Source organism: Artemia sp. Qi Xiang Cuo, chromosome 9 (assembly GCF_049724085.1).
Source record: "Artemia sp. Qi Xiang Cuo chromosome 9, ASM4972408v1, whole genome shotgun sequence".
NCBI lineage: Eukaryota > Metazoa > Arthropoda > Branchiopoda > Anostraca > Artemiidae > Artemia > Artemia sp. Qi Xiang Cuo.
This window is the reverse complement of record NC_142802.1, coordinates 815537-837936: the sequence shown is the minus strand read 5'-3', so window position 1 is coordinate 837936 and position 22400 is coordinate 815537. Positions and strand designations below refer to the sequence as shown.

General features: G+C 34.0%; 1 protein-coding gene across 1 annotated transcript in view; it reads right to left on the bottom strand.

The window, feature by feature from the left end:
- Positions 1–22400, bottom strand: part of LOC148948199 (atrial natriuretic peptide receptor 1-like) — a 177683-nt gene that overhangs the window by 35792 nt on the left and 119491 nt on the right. Inside the window, exons 4-5 of the mRNA XM_089094567.1 lie at positions 21206–21329; positions 7036–7104 (exon numbers count right to left, since the gene is read on the bottom strand). Of these exons, the coding sequence (XP_088950693.1) occupies positions 7036–7104; positions 21206–21329 (193 nt within the window). The remainder of the gene's footprint in view (positions 1–7035; positions 7105–21205; positions 21330–22400) is intronic.

Here is a 22400-nt window from a genome sequence, read left to right as displayed (position 1 = left end):
TAAGTTAATTCTAAGTTACGTATATTTATTGCTAATAAAAACGTTCGTAAATAAAATTAAACAAGTTTCGAGAAAGCCATTTAACCAAATATAATATGCAAATTTTGTTTTAATTATTCATGTACGGTGAGCCAAAATCAAAGCCTGCATTAATTCAAAAACGTTCAAAAATTAAATAAAAAAAAAAAGTTTATTTAACTGAAAGTAAGGAACGACGTTAAAACTTAAAACGAACAGAAATTATTCCGTATATGAAGGGGGCTGTCCCCTCCTCAACGCCTCGCTCTTTACGCTAAAGTTTGACTTTCTCAAAAGTTACGCGCCTGAGAAAATTTGGCTGATTTTCGAGAAAAGGCGGAAAGACCCCCTAAAAGTTATAGAAACTTAATGAAATTCACAGCATCATATTCAGCGTATCAGAAAACACTACTGTAGAGGTTTCAAGCTTCTATCTGCAAAAATGTGGACTTTTGTATGTTTTCCCAGAAGAAAGATGACGGATGCGTGTTTATTTATTTTTTTTTTTTTCAGGGGTGATCGTATTTACCCAGTGATCCTAGAATATCGTAAGAGGGCTCATTGGAACGGAAATTAAAAGTTCTAGTGCCCTTTTTAAGTAACCAAAAAAAATGGAGGGCAACTAGGCCCCCTCCCACTCTCATTTTTTTCTCAAAGTCACCCAATTCAAATTTTGAGATATCCATTTTGTTCAGCATAGTCGAAAATCTAATAAATATATCTTTTACGATGACTTAATCCCCCACAGTTCCCAGGGGAAGGGCTCTAAGTTAAGACCTCTGCCCATTGCTTACATATTGTATTGGTTATTGGGAAGTATACTGACATTTTCAGGAAGAATTTTTTTCTTGTGGGGGGGGGGAGGGGGCTGGAGGAGGGGGTTACTCGGAAGAATCTTTCCGTGGAGGATGTTTCTTTGGGGTAAGGGACATTTTTATGAAGGGGGCGCCGGATTTCCAAGCATTATTTAAAAAACGATCAGAAATTAAATTTAAAAAAAATAATTTTTTCAACTGAAAGTAAGAGGCAACATTAGAACTTCAAATGAATAGAAATTATTACGTATATGAGGGGGTCCTCCCCCAAGTCAATACCTCGCTCTTTACGCTACAGTTTTTTTTAGTGCTTTCAAAAGAGCTATCTATTCTAATTAAACGGCCTTTGTGATTCAGGGGTGTGTGAATTAAAATTTTTTTTAACTTTTAACGTAAAGAGGGTGGTTTTGACTAAGGGGAGAACCCAATAATAAAAGTATTAAAAAAAAATTAATAAAAAAAAAAAAAAAAAAAAAAAAACAAGCGATACAGCTAAATATTAACCCAAAATTTTAAAAAAAGGCATTTTTTTTTATAAATTTTTTAAAAATAATGGGGTTAAAAAGCTGTTTATAAATATATTAATTTTTTTCATTTTAGTATTTTTCATCAAGGTTACGAGCCTGAGAAAACTTAACTGATTTTTTAAAGAGGGGGGAAATATCCCCTACAAGTGAAAAATTTTTAATGAAAATCACACCGTCAGATTCGGCGTATCAGAAAACCCTATTACATAGGTTTGAAGCTCATATCTGCAAATATCTGTAGCTTTGTATTTTTTGCCAGACGAAAAATATACGAATATAGAAGTTCGTTACGTAAGTTAAATTGTAAATTACGTCAGAACCAAATTTAGAGACAGCCATTTAGCAAAACAAAAGTAAAATTTTTATGCAAATTTTGTTTACTTATTCAGTGACGGCGAGCAAAAATAAAAGCTGCATTAACTAAAAAACGATCAGAAATTAAATAAAAAAAACAAGTTTTTTAAACTGAAAGTAAGGAGCGACATTAAAACTTAAAACGAACAGAAATTATTCCATATATGAAAGGGGCTGTCCCCTCCTCAACGCCTCGCTCTTTACGCTAAATTTTTTTATTTTTTAAAAAATCAAATTTGCTAGACAGATTCAAAATTTATCGTAAATAGCGAGGCTTTGAGGAGGGGACAGCCCCGTTCATAAACGGAATAATTTATGTTCGTTTAATTTTTTAATGTCGCTCCTTACTTTCAGTTTAAAAAACTTGTTTTTTTTATTTAATCATGAAAGAGGTTGGTGGTTCATTGATTAGGCGGGGGAGGGGGATACCAGGCACCTATAAAAGTGCATTAAATTGCTTGGATTGACTAATTCTCCACGAACATTCGAATAAAAATAGGAAGGGGTGTGGGGGAGGAATTAATATGTCATCTCCCTTTACTTAGAGTTTGCCTGAATAACAGAGCTGCGATATGATATCTTCCTTCTTGGGGAAGAAAAATACTTCTAACATTTATTTTGATATTTCATTTAAATAAACTGGTTCAATTCATACTTCATAAAATTATAAATACTTAGGTGTAAGTGCACATCAGCCATCATGAAGGAGGGGTGGTGGGTCATTTTGTATGTAGGAGCCAAATGCCCCAAAGAGTATTTTATAATACCCAAACAGTCTAACTCTCATTTAGCATTCAGATAAATAAAAATGAGCTATGGCGGGGGTGGGGCTAGAAATTGACTTCTAATCCCTCTAGATTCTTGGGAACATTTTTTGTCCCCGTCTTTATCATTGGTGCTGAGACTTACTTGACTTAAGGCTCCTGCCGAGGGTTCGGCGTAAAGAACGATGAGACTAGGCGCCTCCAGGTTGACCTATCGCTTGCCAGGATCGCAGTTTCTTCCACCGGGATGTGGGCTTGGGTGAGGAATTCATCGGCTTTGTCTTTCCACCTAGTGGGTGGGCGTCCTCTGGGTCGTTTCCATCCGTGTAGGGTGGGGTCGAAGTCAAATGCGACCCGTGCTGGGGCGTCGCGTGGCATGCGAAGGAGGTGGCCGTACCACCGAACAGTACGCTGGGCAAGCTGCGTTGAGAAAGGAGTTTGAGTCGTACGTGATAGGAGAGTCTGGTTGCTAACGAAGTCAGTCCAGTGAAGTCTTTCGAGTCTTCGGAGATGTTTCGTCTGAGCGACATCGACGGTGCTGAGGATAGATTTGGCAGCTGGCCACGTCTCCGCTCCATACAGCAGGACGGTGCTGATTGACGCAGTGTAGATGCGCATTTTGGTAAATCGGCTTATGTTTGGCTTTCACCAGATGCTGCTAAGCCTCCCAACAAGTGCTGAAGCCTTGGCAATTCGAGATGTAAGCTCTTTTGTGATCAAGCATAATATTATCAATGGTAAGAAAAAAAAACAAAAAAACACATATAATTGACTATTCTGATCTTATTTAAGAAAAATATGAAATTTCGTATTTCGAAGCTTGATTCTTAAATTTAATAGTGTTAATTTCTTCAGCACCAAAATAATTTGAGGCTCTATTCATTATTTTTCCAAAATTATGCAAAAGTGTATTATGCTAGTAACGAAACTTAATAAATTGGACAGATTGGGTATCATTATGCACATTAAACTCTTTTGGTTCATATATTGCTTAAGAATTTCAATTCTTTCCCAATTTTCCAGTGTCCAAAAAATCTTTGATTTAGCTCAAGACTGGAAACTTGCAATAAAAGGAGTGTTCAAGGGCTTATTATAATTTTCGCCTAGCCAAACAATAATGAAATAACAATCCAAAGTTTTTTGGCAAGAAATGAATATTTGACCAATTTGTACTAGAATAATAAAAAACAAGGAAAATATATACAGTCGTAAATCTCTTTACTCTGTTATTGTGTAAGAGAGACATAAAATGTCGGCAGTAGAAGAATATAAAACATTTTGTTAGCCATATGGAATCAAGAGAACCACAAACAACCTGACACTTAATGAACATAAGCCCATCTTATTCCTTAAGTTTTTCTTTCAAACATATATAAGTCGGATAGAGGGATATTCTTTGACTTTTATTAGCACAGATCTCTTTTCTTAGGGAATAATAAATATTTTTCACCACAAAGTTGCTGTCTTAAAAGTTGTATGGTGTGCTATAAGAAATGCTTTTCAAAGCTTAGAACTGGAAACTTTTGTGTCAAGGCAGTGACAATTGTCTTATTTGATATTTTTTCCGATCAGACAATGATGGGGCAATGAAGAGACTGCTACTCCTTGGGATTTGTCCCCAATCTTGGGATTTCAGTCCTTGGCGAGTAATTTAGGAAAATGAAACTAAGTTGAAAATTATATTAAACAAATATTAAGTATATTTTAAGTATTTATAGTAAATATATATTAACTGTATTTAATTGTCCATCATTTGATATCTTTGGTGTTTTTTTTTTAATTTTTGGATTTTTTTTTGCACTTGAATCATGGGATATTACTACATTCCCAGAAACTTCCCTGGCCAGTATTCAAAAGCTTATTGGTGAAAAAATTTAATGTTGGCTAAGTATGACCTCTTTCAGCCAAAACAATTATAATTGAATAATCAGAATATTTCAGCGCTTCACAGGGTATTCTTGAAAATATATTTAATAGTATATTCTTCTGACGTCACGCTTGGCTTAAAATTAATAAAACTATAATTAAAATAAATCTATTAAATTAAACTAAAATTAAGTTATATTAAGATTGATTTAGATTAAGATTATTGAGTCATGATTTCCGGATTTTGACCTTTAAAAATAGTGTATTCTTCGTCTTTTTCTTCTTTAAAAATTATGGAAAAACGAAAACCAAAAATATAGCCTTTTCATTCAAGAATAGTTTTTCTTCTTCTTCTTCTTTTAAAGTTATGGAATCATGATTTCCAGAAATTATCCTCTAAGAATAGTGCATTTTTCTTCTTCTTCCAATTAAGAATAATGTATTTAAGAGTAGTTTATTGTTCTTTTTCTTCTTTAAGAATTATGGAATCATGAGTTCCAGAAATATAGCCTTTTCTTTTAAGAATCGGGTATTTTCTTCAACTTTTTTTTTTTTTTACAAATTATTGAATCAGAGTTCCAGAAATGAGCCTTAAAGAATAGTGTTTTCTTTTTCTTCTTCCAATATAGAATGACGAGTTCCAGAAATGTGTGGTCAAGATAGTCTACTCGTATTACCTTTCAAAGAAATTACTTTCATCATTTCACAAGCTCTATCCGAAAAAAGTCTTTTAATTAACGTATATTCGAAGGTTTATTGTTTAGAAGAAGACTAAAAAGAAAAAAAAAAGCTCAAGCACTTTTAATTCAATATACTTTTATGTTCATGGAGATTAAGTAGATGTAACCAAAGATAAATTATGTAGTAAATATGAGTTTTATTGATAATAAAAAATAAGTCAGTAAGATATTGTTCTAGGAAATTTATGACAAAGTAAATCATCAACAGCGAATGAAGCACAGTTGACACAGTTAATAAATTTTGGATGAAGCTTCCGTTAAGTGCAGAAATAGAGAGGATTTTGAAAATGATGGGAAAATAGCTCAAACAAACAAAAAGCTTAAGGAGATTCTATAGCACTAAATTTGTAGTCTATTTTTGAAGCTTCTCTGATAAGCTTCTTTCAGCAACTGATCTAGTCAGGACTCTCCTAAAGATGAGATAATTCTTATTTAAATAGCTAAGCTCTTTAAACTATAAGTTTATCCTTCTTAACTTGAATATTTACTAACAGAGTAAAGTCAAAAGACCACAAAGAAATAAATATCTTCGTTAATTAAAAAACTTAAATTAATATAAATTTTAACCAAAATAAAAGAAAAATGCCAAGACCCTTTTTATGCGAAACTAGTTATTAAGGCTTGACCATTTCACATTTAAATAGTTTACTTTTTACCTTTTGCAACAGTTTTGTTTAGTCACATTAATTCCTATTGCACTGATAGATACTTGACGAATGTCCTCCGAAGTAAGTATCTGCATTTTCTTCCTTTTTTTGGTGGCCCATTTTTTTATTGATACAACGCAATGGCAGACATACTTCAATGTAAGAGTGAATCATTAAGGGCGTTATTCGACCGTCCGTCCGAACTGTAGCAATCGTTGTGAATTGAAAAAAAATTATTACCAAACGTTCACAGTAGCATATTTATTCGATAAAAAAATATATAGAAATGAGACCGTCAATTGTAAACTAAAACAGCATTTAGAACTTTACAACAAGCGTAAGAATACAATAAGAACTGTAAAACATACAAGTTCAAAGTTATTCCTGAAATAAAAGAAATTAAAAGTGTTATTTGAATTTGACGCTCGAAATTAATCATCAATTTCCTCCAATAATGGTTTAAGTTTCAAAAATGTCACTAATTATTATTAGCAACAACTTTCTCTTAGCTCACAGAATTTTTTGAAGTGGAAATGTAGGGTGCAATTTTATACTAGGACGGAAGAAACATGCCTTAAAAGACATACTACTGGATCCATTTGATCAGCCTCCCCTTGCTTAACAAGAAGTGGTAGTCTAACGGTCACCCAGAGATAACCCCACTCAATATCCTCGGTACAGTTCTGCCTAAAAATTAAATGCTCCATATAATCAATTATGGCTAAACTAGATACGAAGCCTGTTAGACAAAAGGCATAAAAATCAAGAAGGAAGGCATTCAATTCCCTTTCGTAAAGACGGAAAAAGATTGCTCTGTCGCCCCCCCCCCTCCCAAACTGTCTTTTCACTGGAGAATTTTCACCCGACCCCTCAGCCGTGAAACCAAACAGGGTGAACATTGAATGCTCAATTACGAAGACCCCCCTCCCCCCCCCCCCATATAATTCTGTGCCTATTTTTACTGACAGAAGAAAAACCAACGCTGAGCTCACATTCTTTACCTCGAGATTGGAAGACTGATGCTCTATCTACCAAGCTAGCCGGGTTTGTTAGGAAGTTTTGCACCTTTTGTGTATTTATGTATAAGATTAAACTCGTTTTCTGTAGAATTACACAAGTTAACCTATCATATAGGTTAATAACATTCTGAATGCAAATGTTTCTACCAATTAAATTTCATTGCTTTTCTACAATGCACTTTCTTTTGAAAAAAATTAAAGGAGGGGGGAGGATCAAACTTTTGCTCTGTAGATAAAGAGACGTTAATATAACTTGCTTAATTTATTACTATGAAAGCAACTTACCTTATACACATCAAAGTTCTCTATGATTGAATCAAAGCACGTATACAAATCGTTAAGGAGATCGACCACCTGGGAAAAGAATATATTGACGTGTCAGTTGATATAAAGTAAGCAGTCTAACACTTTATTTTGGCAATCCAAAATTGAAAAAACACTTGATTCATTTTAAACGATGATGAATAAAAAATAAAGTGGGCAGAGATCCTCCAGATAATTCGTTTATTCGTACGAAAATGCTTTGTAAAAGTAAAGCAATGAATTAAAATCTTTTTTTTGTTTGTTTATTTAGGTTTCCATAACTTTTTTTCTGAAGTATTATTTTATCATAATGTTTTGTTATATTTCATTAGGATTGACCTAACTTCGCTTCTTGGGTGACTAATAAAAGTAATTAATTTTTATTTAATAAAGTAATAATTAGTTCCATAGTGAAAAAAGTATTTTTTTTTTTTTTACTATGGAACTAATAGAAAGTCATTTATTGCTCCTCTTCTGGCATTCTTTACAAAAAGTTTAAAACCCATAATATTACGGATTTACTAAATAATGATAATAAATGTATAAAATTCAAGAGCTCAGCAGTCCTCCACAGAATATCTTTCAGCTTAGCCTGGTCTCATTAGTCTTTGGTTTGACTTTAACAGACCCTCGGCTATAAGACGGCTAAAGTATTCATAAAAAAGTTTGGAGCAGTGCTCCTCAACGCCTCGCTCTTTACGCTAAAGTTTTTTATTGTTTAAAAAAATAGAGTTGTGAGAAAGTCAAACTTTAGTGTAAAGAGTGAGGCGTTGAGGAGGGGACAGCCCCTTTCATATACGGAATAATTTCTGTTTGTTTTAAGTTTTAACGTTGTTCCTTGCTTTCAGTTAAAAAAATTTGTTTTTTTATTTAATTTTTGAAAGTTTTTGAATTAATACAGGTTCTGATTTTGGCTCACCGTACATGAATAATTAAAACAAAATTTGTATATCAATTTACTTTTTTTGGTTAAATGGCTTTCTCGAAACTTGTTTAATTTTATTTACGAACGTTTTTATTAATAATAAATATACGTAACTTACGAGTTAACTTATGTAACGAACTTCTATATTCATATATTTTTATTACGTATATTAGGGAGTTCGCCCCCTAGTCAATACCTTGTTCTTTAAGCTAAAGTTCATATTTTGTTCCAATTCTTTAAAAATGACCGCTTAATCACAAAGGCCATTAATTAGAATAAATAGCTCTTATGATAGTACTAAAAAATATTTAGCTTAAAGAGCGAGGCATTGACTAGGGGGTGAACCCAATCATATACGTAATATTATCTGTTCGTTTTAAGTTTTGATGTTGCTGCTTACTTTCAGTTGAAACGCTTGTTTTTTTTATATTTAATTTCTGATCTTTTTTTTAAAATAATACTGGGAAATCCGGCGTCCTCTTCATAGCAATGTCCCTTCCCCCATGAAAACTTCCTTCATGGAAAGATCCTCCCACATAACCCCCAACCCCTCCCCCCACTACCAGAAAAATCACCCCTGAAAACGTCTGTATACTTCCCAATAACCAATACTATATGTTAACATAGGGTAAAGTTAATAACTTTCAGCCCTCCCCCCGAGGACTTCGGGGGATTAAGCCAGCCTAAAAGACATAGTTATCATATTTTCGACCATGCTGAACAAACTGGCTATCTCAAAATTTTGATCGGGTGACGTTGGGAAAAAAATGAGCGTGGGAGGGGGCCTAGTTGCCCTTCATTTTTTTTGTCACTTCAAAAGGGCACTAGAACTTTTAATTTCCATTCTAATGAGCCTTTCCACGATATTTTAGGACCACTGGGTCGATACGATCACCCCTGGAAAAAAAAATAAAAAAAATAAACACGCATCCGTTATCTTTCTTCTGGCAAAAAATGCAAAATTCCACATTTTTGTAGATATGAGCTTGAAACCTCTACAGTAGGGTTCTCTGATACGCTGAATATGATGTTGGGATTTTCATTAAGGCTCTATAACTCTTAGGGGTCATTTCCCTCTTTTTTCGAAAATCAGCCAAATTTTCTTAGGCGCGTAACTTTGATGGGTAGGACTAAACTTGATGAAAATTATGTATTTCAAATCAGCATTAAAATCTGATTCTTTTGATGGATCTATTGGTATCAAAATCGCGTTTTCTAGAGTTTCGGTTACCATTGAGCCGGGTCGCTCCTTACTTACAGTTCGTCACCACGGACTGTTTGAATCCTGAATATCTTCAACAATTCAAATGATAGTCCCTCCTCATTTATTGGTAATCCTTTAAAAGAAACAACCACCTGGAACCTTGGCACCCCCTCCATACATAAAACCTTAAAAAATTTTAGTACTACGCGTATATATATATATATATATATATATATATATATATATATATATATATATATATATATATATATATATATATATATATATATATATATATATATATATATATATATATATATATATATATATATATATATATATATAAATAAAAAACAAAAACCAAAAATAAAAAAACAAAAAAATATATATATATATATATATATATATATATATATATATATATATATATATATATATATATATATATATATATATATATATATATATATATATATATATATATATATATATATATATATATATATATATATATATATATATATATATATATATATATATATATATATATATATATATATATATATATATATATATATATATATATATATATATATATATATTGTGCCATGTTTGAAGTACGACAAAAAAGTACATTTACTCAGATTTCTTTTGACTAAAGCTCTATCCAATTAAAACTAATGAAAACGAAGGGGAATCTTTTTATTTGGTTAATAAAACATAAAATTGCGAAGAAAACGAGGACAATTAACACCAGTGAAAAAATTGAAAAATTATGCAAATATTTCGGTCAAGACCTTCGCTTGACCGTCCTCAGTGCAGAATAAAACTGATAAAAATATAAAAAATCCAAACCTTAAAATAAAAACACAAAACTAAAATTGGACGACCCTTTCTTAGTAACGGTGAAAGGGTAACTGAATAAAAAACACAAGTCTAAATGGCATTTCACAATTTCATTTTACGTAAAGCACTCTTAAAGGCTAATCGCTTTCCAGTTTGATTATTATCGGAGATTCTTTTTGATTGCAGAATATAATTTTGTGGATGTATCTAAAAACGATCAGAATTAATAATTTCATCATAAATGGGACTTAGAAAAGTTTCTCCAGTGTCTCTATTGAGAGCTACCTTTGAGTGAATGTGCTTTTATTTCAACTGCCTCCCTGAAAAATTGCGTGAGACCTTTAATGGGGGCAACAATGGAGGTTTCGTCAAACAAAATGAAATGGTGTGGACTCTCATACACATGTTGCGCGAAGGCGGAATCAAAAACCTCAGGCCTTTGGCGTAACCTTAGACCCCGGTGCCGCGCGGGTGGATCGACCGAACGCCACCGACGAGAGGCCCGGTCGAACGCCGCCTAAGTCTCGTAACGCCGCCAGCGCACCACAGGCTAGCCGCCGCCGGCAGAGGTGGCGGCGTTCGGTCGACTTCAAATTAATTTTGCGGCAATTCTTTATTGCGTCAACCGCAATGTCGGAGCTTTTCCTTCTCGTGTGGTTCAGTATTTCGATTTGCCTGATTAGAAATCAAGCATGGCTTGCACCATCCCCGAATTTTCGGGTATTTCCCCAAAAATCTATGCGTCACCCTGAAAGAAAATTTGGTTCCCCGAATCGCCGAAAATCACGCAATCACGGTACCACCCCTAGCGATTTATCACCAGTGACTTTCCCTGCCAAATATTACTTTGCATATCATAATTCTTCACTACTCTCTTGTTCATTAATGTTCGTCTCTTTTGTTACTGTGCATAAAAACCAGACAGATACAATATGCACTTGCAAATATTACAATATACACAGTTCTTCATATGTTGACAAAAAAAGTATCGTCTTTATGAAATGAGTTTAAATCATTTCGAATGCAGTTTCCTGATGACTATTTCTTACATTATTTGTAGTCAATAATTTTATTTTCAAGCGTAATAGAATTATAGAATGTATTCCCTACTATACAGCTTCAGTCTTAAGTCGAATTTTGAAATTGATAGCTGGCAGATTCTTTCTACAGCTGAATTGTAAATTTGTAGATTTTTTTTTTTGCTGTTTTTAGATAAAATTTTCTTAATGTTTAATGCTCAGTTGTTGAACGCCTGATAGAAAATAAAATCTTCTTTCTGAAACATTTTTTAAACCCACCCCCCCACCCGAAAAAAAACCTTCTATTGAGACAAAATTTAGCTATAGACTAAGCTATGTACAAGGTTGGGGAATTAAAGATTGAAACGGAAGTTACCCCAAAAATATGCTTCATAAATAAATTGTTAATTATTGCCTATAGGTGGGGGGGGGGGGATAGGGGGCTATCATTTTTAAATGATAATACCCCATTTTTTTATTATTGAAAGCAGTGATGCAAAAAGATAATTATTTGTTTCATTTAAAGTGGAGACAGAAGAAAATGATATCAAATTCTCTGGGAAACCATTGAAATATTTTGATAGACCCAGGTCCCCCCATTAGGACTTGTTCATGGTCTTGGGTATTTTGCGATTTCTCATCGGCTACTGGCTTAATTTGACTTTTGTGTGTGCTCCCTTTTAATTAGATTCTTTGGATCTTACTGAATGTCACGGTAAATCTATGACTCAGTTTTCCAATAATTTGAGGTATATCTGAATAATTTCGACATTTTGTTGTTGTCTTTGTACCCCTTTAATCATACCCTCAATTTTTTTTCAAGGAACACTAAGCTGTTTAGCGTTATTTTGCGTGTTTGTTTGAACCATATAGTGACCTAGTTAATTATTAAGTAACTTATTTTTCTAATGAAAGCTGAGACGGTATCCTATCAAGGTGGTATCGAGAGGGGGGGGGATTAGGGAGGTATTGAATTTAAATGATAATATCTCGAATTTCTTTTTATTGAAAGCAGGGATCCCAAATTTTTTTTTTAAATTTAAAGCAGAGACGGCATCCTATCAAGGTGGTATCCCGAGGGGGGGGGTAGTGAGCTATGATATTTAAATGATAATACATCAATTTTTTTTCTTTTTTTGAAAGCAGGGGTGCCAATAAGTTATTTTTTTTTTTTATTTAAAGCAGAGACGGTATCCTATCAAGATGGTATCCAGAGGAGGGGGGGGGGCATAGGGAGTTATAACATTTAAGTGATAGTACCTTGATTTTTTTTTATTGAAAGCAGGGATGCCTAAAAGTTGAAAATTTGACACAAATTAACAAGATTTTCGTTAGTTATACTTGATACAACTCTTGCATGGTTTTGTTGTCCAAAGGGAAAGGGACATATATGCGTACAACCCGTTTTTTTTCTTATTGATGAAACGGGTTTACTTCGAAAAGATTCATTCATAAGTACCACGCACATTCACACTAAAACGAATTGGTGTGACGAAAGCGATATCGACATCCCCACCTAACGTTGCGCTTGAGTGACAATGGCGCCCTTTGTCCAGTGCCCAAGTTACATTAAAAGGCCAGGTCATAATAAAAGCTTTCAATTTGGGAGGTTCAAGGAGGAGTCTTTGACAGTCTTATGACCTCAGGGTACTAGATGTTGCAACGTTCTCAAGTATTTACAGTGGTTTAAAAAATTCGATCACCCGACAAATGATCACCAAAAATATGCACAAATATAACAAATGTAACATTTGGAATACTATAACACTTTTTTCAAAGCTTTGAAGAAAAGCAAAAAAGCCAAATACCCCTAACTACGCTTAAAAGCTATTTTAAAAAGAAACTCTTTAAAAAGAAAAAGAAACACCCCACAAATGATTACCACAAATATAACAAATGTAACACTTGGAATGTTATAAAATTTTTTTCAAAGCTTTGAAGAAAAGCAAAAAAGGCTAAATACCCCTAACTACGCTTGAAAGCTATTTTAAAAAGAAACTCTTTCGAGATTTCCATGGAAATGACCATAGTAGAAGCTTTCAGCCTAGGTGGGGATCAAAGAGGAGTCTTTAAGTATTTTGACCACATGTGACTTATTGTTGCAACTTTCTTAAATTTGGTAATTTTTGTGAGCATTTGGAAATCAAAGCTTAAACTCAATAACTGATACTAAGTGTCCTAACATTTTGCTTGGATTAAAAGTGACGAACTAGGATGAAAATCCCAGCATCTTCCTGGAGCTACTTCAGTCTGCATATTATTTCATTTAATTACATTTAAAACGGATGAGCTTTTCATTTTTTTACCTAAGAAAATAGCTGGCACTTCATTTTTCTTCATACCGAATAAACCATTAAGTGTTTTTTGTTTCATTGTAATTATAATGTTCTCATGTAAAGTGTTCATCATGTATTTTACAATTTGATAAATTTACTCCTTTTAGATGCAGTTTATAATTTGACTGATATTAGGTATTTATCAGTTTATAATTTGGAATGAATCCCCAAAAGAAAAAATGAATAATATCCAAAAGAACAGCCAAAACCAATATAAAAAAGCAGCAGTTCAGCCTTAGCCTACATGACATATATTCTATAAAGAAGCCAAAAAAACTTTAAAATGTATTTTTTTTTAATCGTTATTAAAAGAAAAACAATCAATATCAAAGTCGCCCATTCCAACTGTTTTAAAGGTGACAAAACAGATATAGGCAAATGGCATTATTGAAAAGTTAAGCTTTTTTAAGTTCAAAGTTATATTCAAAGTTTTTACCCAGATAACTGACGAATTTTGTGATACGGTATTTGAAGTTTTGTATGCAGTAATGCTCGATGAAAAAAAAACTACTAATTTTGATAATTATTTATGTTAAGAATACACAGCTAATAGATACTTGAACTACTCGTATTATGCAAGGGTTCTGAAACGCCACAGCCATTTCGTGTCTATCAGATTTCTACTTCTCTTGATGAATAACGAAGAAGACCAGTTTCCAGCCAGCGACTTTTGAATTTTTGAACTCATTAATAGGCCCGAATCTGTTGTAAATTTAAGCTGTGATTTGAGAAAGACTGATGAAAACATTAATGTTTGCAGTCAACATTGATCGCGCCGGCGGCGCACCACCGACATCTTACCGGCGCCGTGCCGCCGACATCTTACCAGCAGCACGGCGTGGCGCGCTATTTTTGGCCCCGCCGCCGCTCTTCCCTCATCGGCGCGGCACCAGGGTCTACTCATGGCCTTGTTGATTTATGAGATGAGATATGAGATATACATTTATTAAAAAAGAAAACAAACACTATTCGCCTTTCGCCTGCCAAGAAAGACAATAAGCTTGAAAGGGCAAGCGAGGTTATCACTCTCAGCTAATTAAAATAACATTCATACCTTTCTACTCAACACAAAAGAAAATTATCTGATGAAGGAATAAAGTAAAAAAGAGAGAAATAGTAAAATACAAGAAGTAGATAGAAAAAAAAAGAAAAAAGAAAAAAAGCAAACTAAATCGGGGAAATACCTTAAATAGAATGACAACCTGGAGTGAGCATAACACAAAATTCACTCAATAGATAAAAGAAACTTCTTTGCCCGTGACTTGAAAGCCTGAAGACTATGCGCATTTTTCACACACTCGGGCAATATATTCCAAACATGAGGACCATAATGGCGAATAACAAATGATCCCCAAGTGGTGCTCCTAAACTCATCAGTTAAGTCATCTGCTTTTCTTGTATTATGATCATGAAGGTCTCTATTAAAAGGAAAAATATTTTCAAAAGCAGGGGTGAGCAGTTGATTCAAATATTTATACGAGAAAATCGCGACTTGGTAATCTCGAATTTGGGATACATCCATTAACTTATTATTTTTAAAATGCTCATAAGCAGGAACCTCATCAGAATCATCAAATTCAGATAATAATTTTACAGCTCTATTCTGAAGTTTTTGTACTCTTTTGAAACATGTAACAAAATTACTTGCCCATATAGAGCATCCGTAGCTTATATATGGGTAAAATATAGAAAAATAAATCATGTTAAGGATCTTTTTTGGGACTAGATTTTTAATTCTTCGCATCACCCCAAGGCCTCTGTTTAATTTTTCAGCTATTGCACTTTAATTGTTTTTCCACGAAAGGTTTTCATCAATTAAATACCCCAAATACTTTGTTGTTGCTACTCTCTTTATCAAATTTTCATGAACCGTGATATAGTCATTTCCAGCACTAGACGAAAGTCTAGAAAATATCATGAAAAAAGTTTGAGAAAAATTTAGGGTTAATATATTTTGCTGAGAAAAAGTTAGAAATTCAGAAACTGCATTATGAATTTTATTATATAAAACATCAAGTGAAGGCGCTGCCAGAAAGAGCAAAGTGTCATCTGCAAACGGGATGACACCAGCCTCTGACAGGTAATGTTTAACTCGATCAATGAAAATAATGAAAAGTAGAGGTCCCAAGATTGACCTTGTGGGACCCCACACTCTACTTTCTTTTTGAAGATAAAGATGACCCATTCTGAACTATCTGATACCGATTGTGTAGATACGATGAAAACCACTCCAGACTTGAACCCTTCACCCCAATCGAGTCAAGAGCTTGAATAAGCTCTGAGTGGTCCACCGTATCGAACGCTTTTTTCATATCCAAAAACCCAGCTGCAGGTATGAGACCAGCTTCAAATGCATCACTAATCCAATCAACCAATTTCAGAACTGCTATATCCGTAGATAGCCCTTTTCTGAACCCAAATTGATTTTCCATTAGAATTTTATTCTTTTCAATATAATAACTTAACTGGGCATGTACCACTTTCTCATATAACTTAGAGAAAAATTGGAGAATAGATATAGGTCTTCGATTCGATGGGTCATCTTTTTTCCCTCCTTTATGAAGAGGAATCACTCTTGCAATCTTTAGTGCTTCCGAGAAGACCCCAAGATCTAGAGAAAGGTTGATGAGGTGCGTCAACACAGGTAAGACACTCGTTTTTGCGGCCTTTATGAGTTTCAGGGAAAACTCGTCCATCCCGCTAGAGCTTGACTTCATCGTAGCCAAGAATCATGCCACTTCCCATTCCGAATATCTTGCAAACTCAAATGAATTCTGACTTACAGGTTGTCTTTTAATGACAGATCCAAAACTCGCAGATGTGTGTAGTTTAGCCCGCGCTTGATCACAAAGTCTTTTTCCTTCATTTGCAAAATAACCACACAGAAATTCAGATATGTCTTGAGAATCAGTAAGACGACCTCCTGCTGTCTCCATGACTCTCACCTACTCCTTACTCTGAAATTTACCCAACAGTTTATTTATTGTATTTCATGTATTTTTCATATTCCCTTGATTTTCATGAAATTCATTTTGGAAATAAATTTTCAGAGCAGTTAGTTATGCTTAATTTAAAATATAGGAAAATCTCTTGAAATCTATAAGATTATCATTTAAATGGTCATTTAATTAATTCACATAAACTTTGTTTTTCTGCTTTTTTTAAACTAAAATAGCTGTTGTTCTCAATGGTTTATTAGAAAAATTTCTATTAGGGTTTATTCTTCGCAAGGGACATGTTTCATTCATTATACTCGTCACTATCTCACTGAATAGGTCATATGCAGTATTTGGATACTTTTCCTTTATTACACTCGAGAAATTTGGTTCATCCATTATATGTGCGAAACTCTTTAGGTTTTTATTATTCATTTCACGGTAAAACGAAGTCCTTTCATTTCGTTTATTTTCCTTTGACTGATTTAGCTTTATTTTACTTATTAAAAGAAAGTGATCCGAGCCGTCGGACACGATCAGATCTGCTTGGGATCTTTCAAGCAATCCACCAATAAAGAAAAAATTATCAATTAAAGATGCCGAGAGATGCGAAATCCGAGTTGGAATAGTCACAAGAAGAAAACTATCATGTGACACCATCATATTAACAAAATCTAAGCTATTCGCTCTTTTTATAGTAAATCTATATCAAAATCTCCCATCATAAATTTGTTTTAATTTTCATTATTAATTTTATCTAACAATGGTTCAAATTCATCAAGAAAAAAACTAATACCACATGACGGATTTTTGTAAATTAATCCCAAAATCAAGTTCCTTTCACCTTCATTTTTTATTTAAATGAAAAGTGTTTCGATCCTACCTTCAAGACACAGGGAAAGGTCATCCCTAACCCAATATTGGGTACCTTCACTAATCAAAAGGCCTAGACCGCCCCGCTCAATGGTTGTCCGTTCTCTTCGCTCGCAAATATATCCTGGGAAAGAAAAATCCCATGGCGGTGACTTGCTAGAAACAAATGTCTCACAAAGGCCTACAATGCACGGTTTCTTATCTAGCGAACTTAAAATCTCACATAAAGAAGAATATGCCATTCTTAGACCTTGACAATTCCAGAAAACGATCGCTCTTTCTGCACTCGCAGGATTTGAATACTCATAAAGATTATTCGGATTCACATAATTACTTGGGCGACAATTCAACGAAAAATTATCTATACATTCATCATCCCCCGCAAGTGTGTCACGAGCTTGGCTTCCAAGAAGAAACCGGTTTTTTTCAAATTCATTCAAAGGGTCATAATATATATTCGCACTCATTGAAGTGGGTTATTACCTTTACGACAAAAAAACATACTGATAGGCAGAAAGAAGAAGGAAAAAAAAAAAAAAAAAACAAAAAAAAAAACAAAAAAACAAAAGGAACGGAAAATTTGCCTATAAAATAAAAAAGGAAAAACAAGCATACAAGTAATTCAACAACACAATTTACACAACACAAAATTATATGGTCAGATTCGGCAGACGAACCACTTCAGCCATAGCTCGAATTTTACGGATCTCTCCCACTGAGTTTTTTCCAAAAATTGTCCCGTTATTCGACCAAACATTTCTGTTTCCAAGCTTACTCTTAGCCAAGTCAAGAATCTGTTTCTTTTTTGATGTTAGGTACTCGGTGACAAAAATTCCTGACCGAGCAAGCTTTGACTTACATGCAAACACTTTTCTTGCAATTTCAGCAGACTTGAACGCAACCAACACAGACAAAGGACGCTTTTTTGCATTTACAATGGTGTCTGAATCAGTATAATTTGCTCGAAATTTAAATACCGAAACTATTGCGGTCGAAGAAAAATCAGAAATTTGCATTTTATCTGTAATCACATTCAATACACACTTAGAGATGGGAAGACCCCCACTATGGTCAACACCATGAAATACGAGCTGATTCAGTCGTTTTTCCTGCTCTATATCATCAAGACATGCTTCAAGCTGTTCAACCCTATTTTTCAGGGCTAGGTTTGCGTTTTGTAGAGCCCGTAGTTTGTTTTCAATATCATCAAACTTAGCCGAATACTGAACGAGTATAGAGTCGTGAATCTGAGAAACGATAGAGTTAACCATATCCGCACTATTTTACAATCCAACTTTTTTGCAAAATTCTTTTTAAAAATCATTACGGATACTGGATTTAAGTTTGTCCAATTCCAATAAAACAGAGTTTACTGAATTCACCGATGTATTTGGTAAACTCAAACCAGTAATCTCAAGATGCTTATGAGGAAAATCAGCTAATTCCGCAAAAGCGTTCGCAACGCCTAATTCATTTTTCTTCTTAGCCTCCTTTGAAATGCTAACAAAGTTCGAAAACTGTGAGGCTGTTGTTGTCACGATTTCATGGCTTCCGTAACAAAATACAACGTAAGATATTTTATTGTTCTTGGCCTTAATTATGTCCAACACTCGGCAGGGCCATGGTGGATAACTTCTGTATTTTGCTAGAACAACAGCATCCTTTTCGAACTGAACCATTGAAATGTATTATCAAATAGACAAAAAACTACACTTAACTTTGAATAGGTAGGTCAACGTGAGCGTATGAATCACCTTATGATCGGTTCATCCGTCCAAATATCCAACAAAATTGTTGTTTCCAATTTCATTCAATATCTAGTTCATTATTCATTAATTATGTCCCACAAATCATATCCAATTTCATTCAATAGGTCACTGCGCTTTTGTAGGTAACAGGTTTTAGATAATGTAATACAAATCACACACAGGTCCTTTCGCTTTGAACAACGAAATGATAACCTATGTTCAGATAACCTCTCCCCCAATTGCTGTTGGGTTCTACCAACATAAAAACAGCCACAGAAAACAAGGAATTCTATAAACACCACTACCCAGAATGGGGCTGGTTTTATCTTTACCGCTGTTGAAAAAGTTCTGTATAATATTTGAATTCTTAAAGGTGACATTAATTTTATGTTTTTTAAGTATTCTTTTCAGTTTGTCAATGAATTTTGGAATGTAGGGTAGAACAGTGAAAAATTTCTTATTATCCACCAATGGGACGGTATCTGTTGGGGTTTGTGGATTTGATGCATTCTTTTCTGCCTTTTTTCGTCTTTTGTCTATAATGGTCTCAAGTATTTTTATAGGGTAGCCATTGCTAAAAAAATGTCCTTAATATAGTTCAATTCTGAGACTATGTGAGGCTCAGAGCATATTCTTATTACTTGGTCAACCAAAGAAATAACAACTCCTCTTTTATAATTAATTGTCCTCGTTTTCTTCCTTTCTTCGCAATTTTATGTTTTATCATGATTAACCAGTGTGGTCTCAGAAAGTATTTATTTAGTTAATAGAATTCTTCAGTTACAAGGTAAGGGGTTCTATCCCCATATGAGGGGCTAAATATTATTTATGATTTAAAATAGGTTTCTTGGCAAAATAAGTTTCTCTTTGACAATTCTTAAGTTCAAAAATTCCAATATTTTTATCGGAACTCATCTGCTATGCAGTAATCCTGAATAACTTTTGAAAAAATTGAAAATTTGAAAAAAATGAATAACAATTAGAAAAAAGGAGGAGGAAAGCTGAAACAAACGAACCAACTACTAAAATAGAAATTGAAAGTTCTAGTATCCTTTTTAAAAGTCAGAAATGATTTGATCCCAACCCTACCCCCTTCCATGCCCTTTTCCTCAACTCAAAACCCCTATCCTCCCCCTAAGACTTCCCATAAAAACTTGAGACGACCATTTGTTCAAAGCAGCCAAGAAGCCAAATAATTGTGCTTATGGGGATGACAGGATCCCCAAAGTCCCGGAAATAAGGGCCGTAAATACTGCAGATTCCTAATTGTTTGCAAATAGGCTTTATAATGGAAAACGTTGGCATATTTGATCCTGGGTGCGGGTTCAGGTTAAAAATTTAAGGGATCGCTCTCTGCACCGAGAGAATTACAAGTTTTGTTGGAGGAGGGTGTTAGGGGACGTGAAAATGGCCCAAAAAATGTGTTGTCCCTGAACAATTTTCATTTATTATTTGTGGTAGCTCTTCTTTTTAAATCTTGATTAGTTTTGTGATTTCATTTTGCTGTTGTGTTTTCGATGAAATGAGGACAAATAAAAGCAGATTGCTTAATATACTTTCTGCGAAGTTAAAATAGTACTCTGAGCCCTAGTGAATTTAGTGTGGTAGTAGCCCTACTCTCATGTGTGGTAGCTTCTGCTCGTTTTATGTTCCATTTGACATTTATTTTAATCTCTATTCCTTTTAGGATTCATCTATTCATCCATGGTATTATCTGCTATTAGGTTTTATGCGATGATCCTTTTAAGTTTAATTGATTCATTTGCAGCAATTTGTCAGGTTCGTCTTAAGCTTGAAATATTATATTTGACTTTATTTGTAAACATTTTAGGTTTTAATGTTTTTCGCAACGGATATTTTAGATGGCCATTGAATAAAGACCTTAGTACTACTGTTGTTACAATATTTATCGATCTCAATTTATATTATCTCAAGATATGGCTCTTTTATTGTTCCTCGAAAATTTCCTTTTTGAAAAGTATTTTCTAAATAAAATAAAACCAAATAAATAAAACCAAGGAAAGTTTATTTACAGTCATAAATTGACTCTCGTGGTTTCCGGTGCAGCACCAAAATACAATTGGTCAGTACTTATTTTTCGTAAGTGATGTGTTTTGATCTGGGATTTTGATCTGGGATTGTGCCGGCCGTAGTTGGTTTGATCTCTTGATCTTTGTGCTGCATCGAACATCTAGGAGCCTTACCACTAGTAATAAGGGGCATCACAAGTTTTGAACACGATATTAAATGGATGTGAATACATACCTGCATCGGTGTTGACTCAGCTGACAGAGATGTAAAGCCAACAATATCACTAAAGTATATGGTAACATTATCAAAGTGTTCAGCAATCACGGGTTGTCCGGCAATCAGTTGACTAGCAACAGATCTAAAATTGAAATTGGAGAAATTTTTATCTGAAAACATAGATCGCTCTCACTCAGACTATCAACTCTCTTGGCTTTTTCTCCAATTAGCCATTAATTGATGGAAACTGGGTTTTAATTCAAAAATCAACGGAGTCGTAAAATATATATAATTCGAATTGTTTTAGTACTCCAGGCTAGTCAGGGGCCTTTTTTATATTTGTTAGATAATTCATATGACAATATGTAGAATGCTTGTATGCATTATACTAATGTATGAGGAAATGGAAGAAGTTTACTTGATAGCCTCTTCTATACTAAACAGTAAAATAAAAAAAAACTCTTGTTCGACACAGTTGGAACCTTTATTTTCACTGGATACTGAGACTAAGTCAGAGTTTAGTTTAACCCAAGCCCCCCACCCCTCCCCTTCCGGATGCCTGGATCACCTCCCTTCCTCCCTGCTTTATAAATAATTTGCAGATCTTTTTGTTGTTAGTTTTTTTTCACTTTTGCATTATAAATCAATTGTTGATAAGAAGTATGTAAAAAAATAAAATAAAAAAACAACAAAATGCTGGATTTTAAGAAAGATAAATACTCAACCCAAGCCACCCAAATAAATACCTAAAATAAACCATTGTTTAATTCCTGTCACAAAAAATTTCTTTCTATGGTCTATTACAATACTTTTTAGTTTATTTCTTAAACAAAAAGTAGACACATAAAAGGAATATTTTTCCCTCAGATTTTACTTCTTCGTAAATCTAATCGGATGATATGCCTCCGACCACGCATTGCACTCCCGGCGAAAGGCATTGAATCAGGAAATCGGTACCTGCGCAACGGGAGGCCATTGGTCAGCATGCACAAAAGTTTAAGTTTTAAGTTTAAGTAAATCTAATACAGAACCTATAATTAGGGATCACAGGCAACGAATTGCCGTAATCTGATCATTCGACAGTACAAGACTAGGCCTACGCATAATTTTAGGTTTACGGGGCTCAAACAGTCAAACGAGTATTCTTTTTCAGAGGCATCTGCACATATTTATGCATTGCAAGTGTAATATGTATACAATCCCATGTATAACA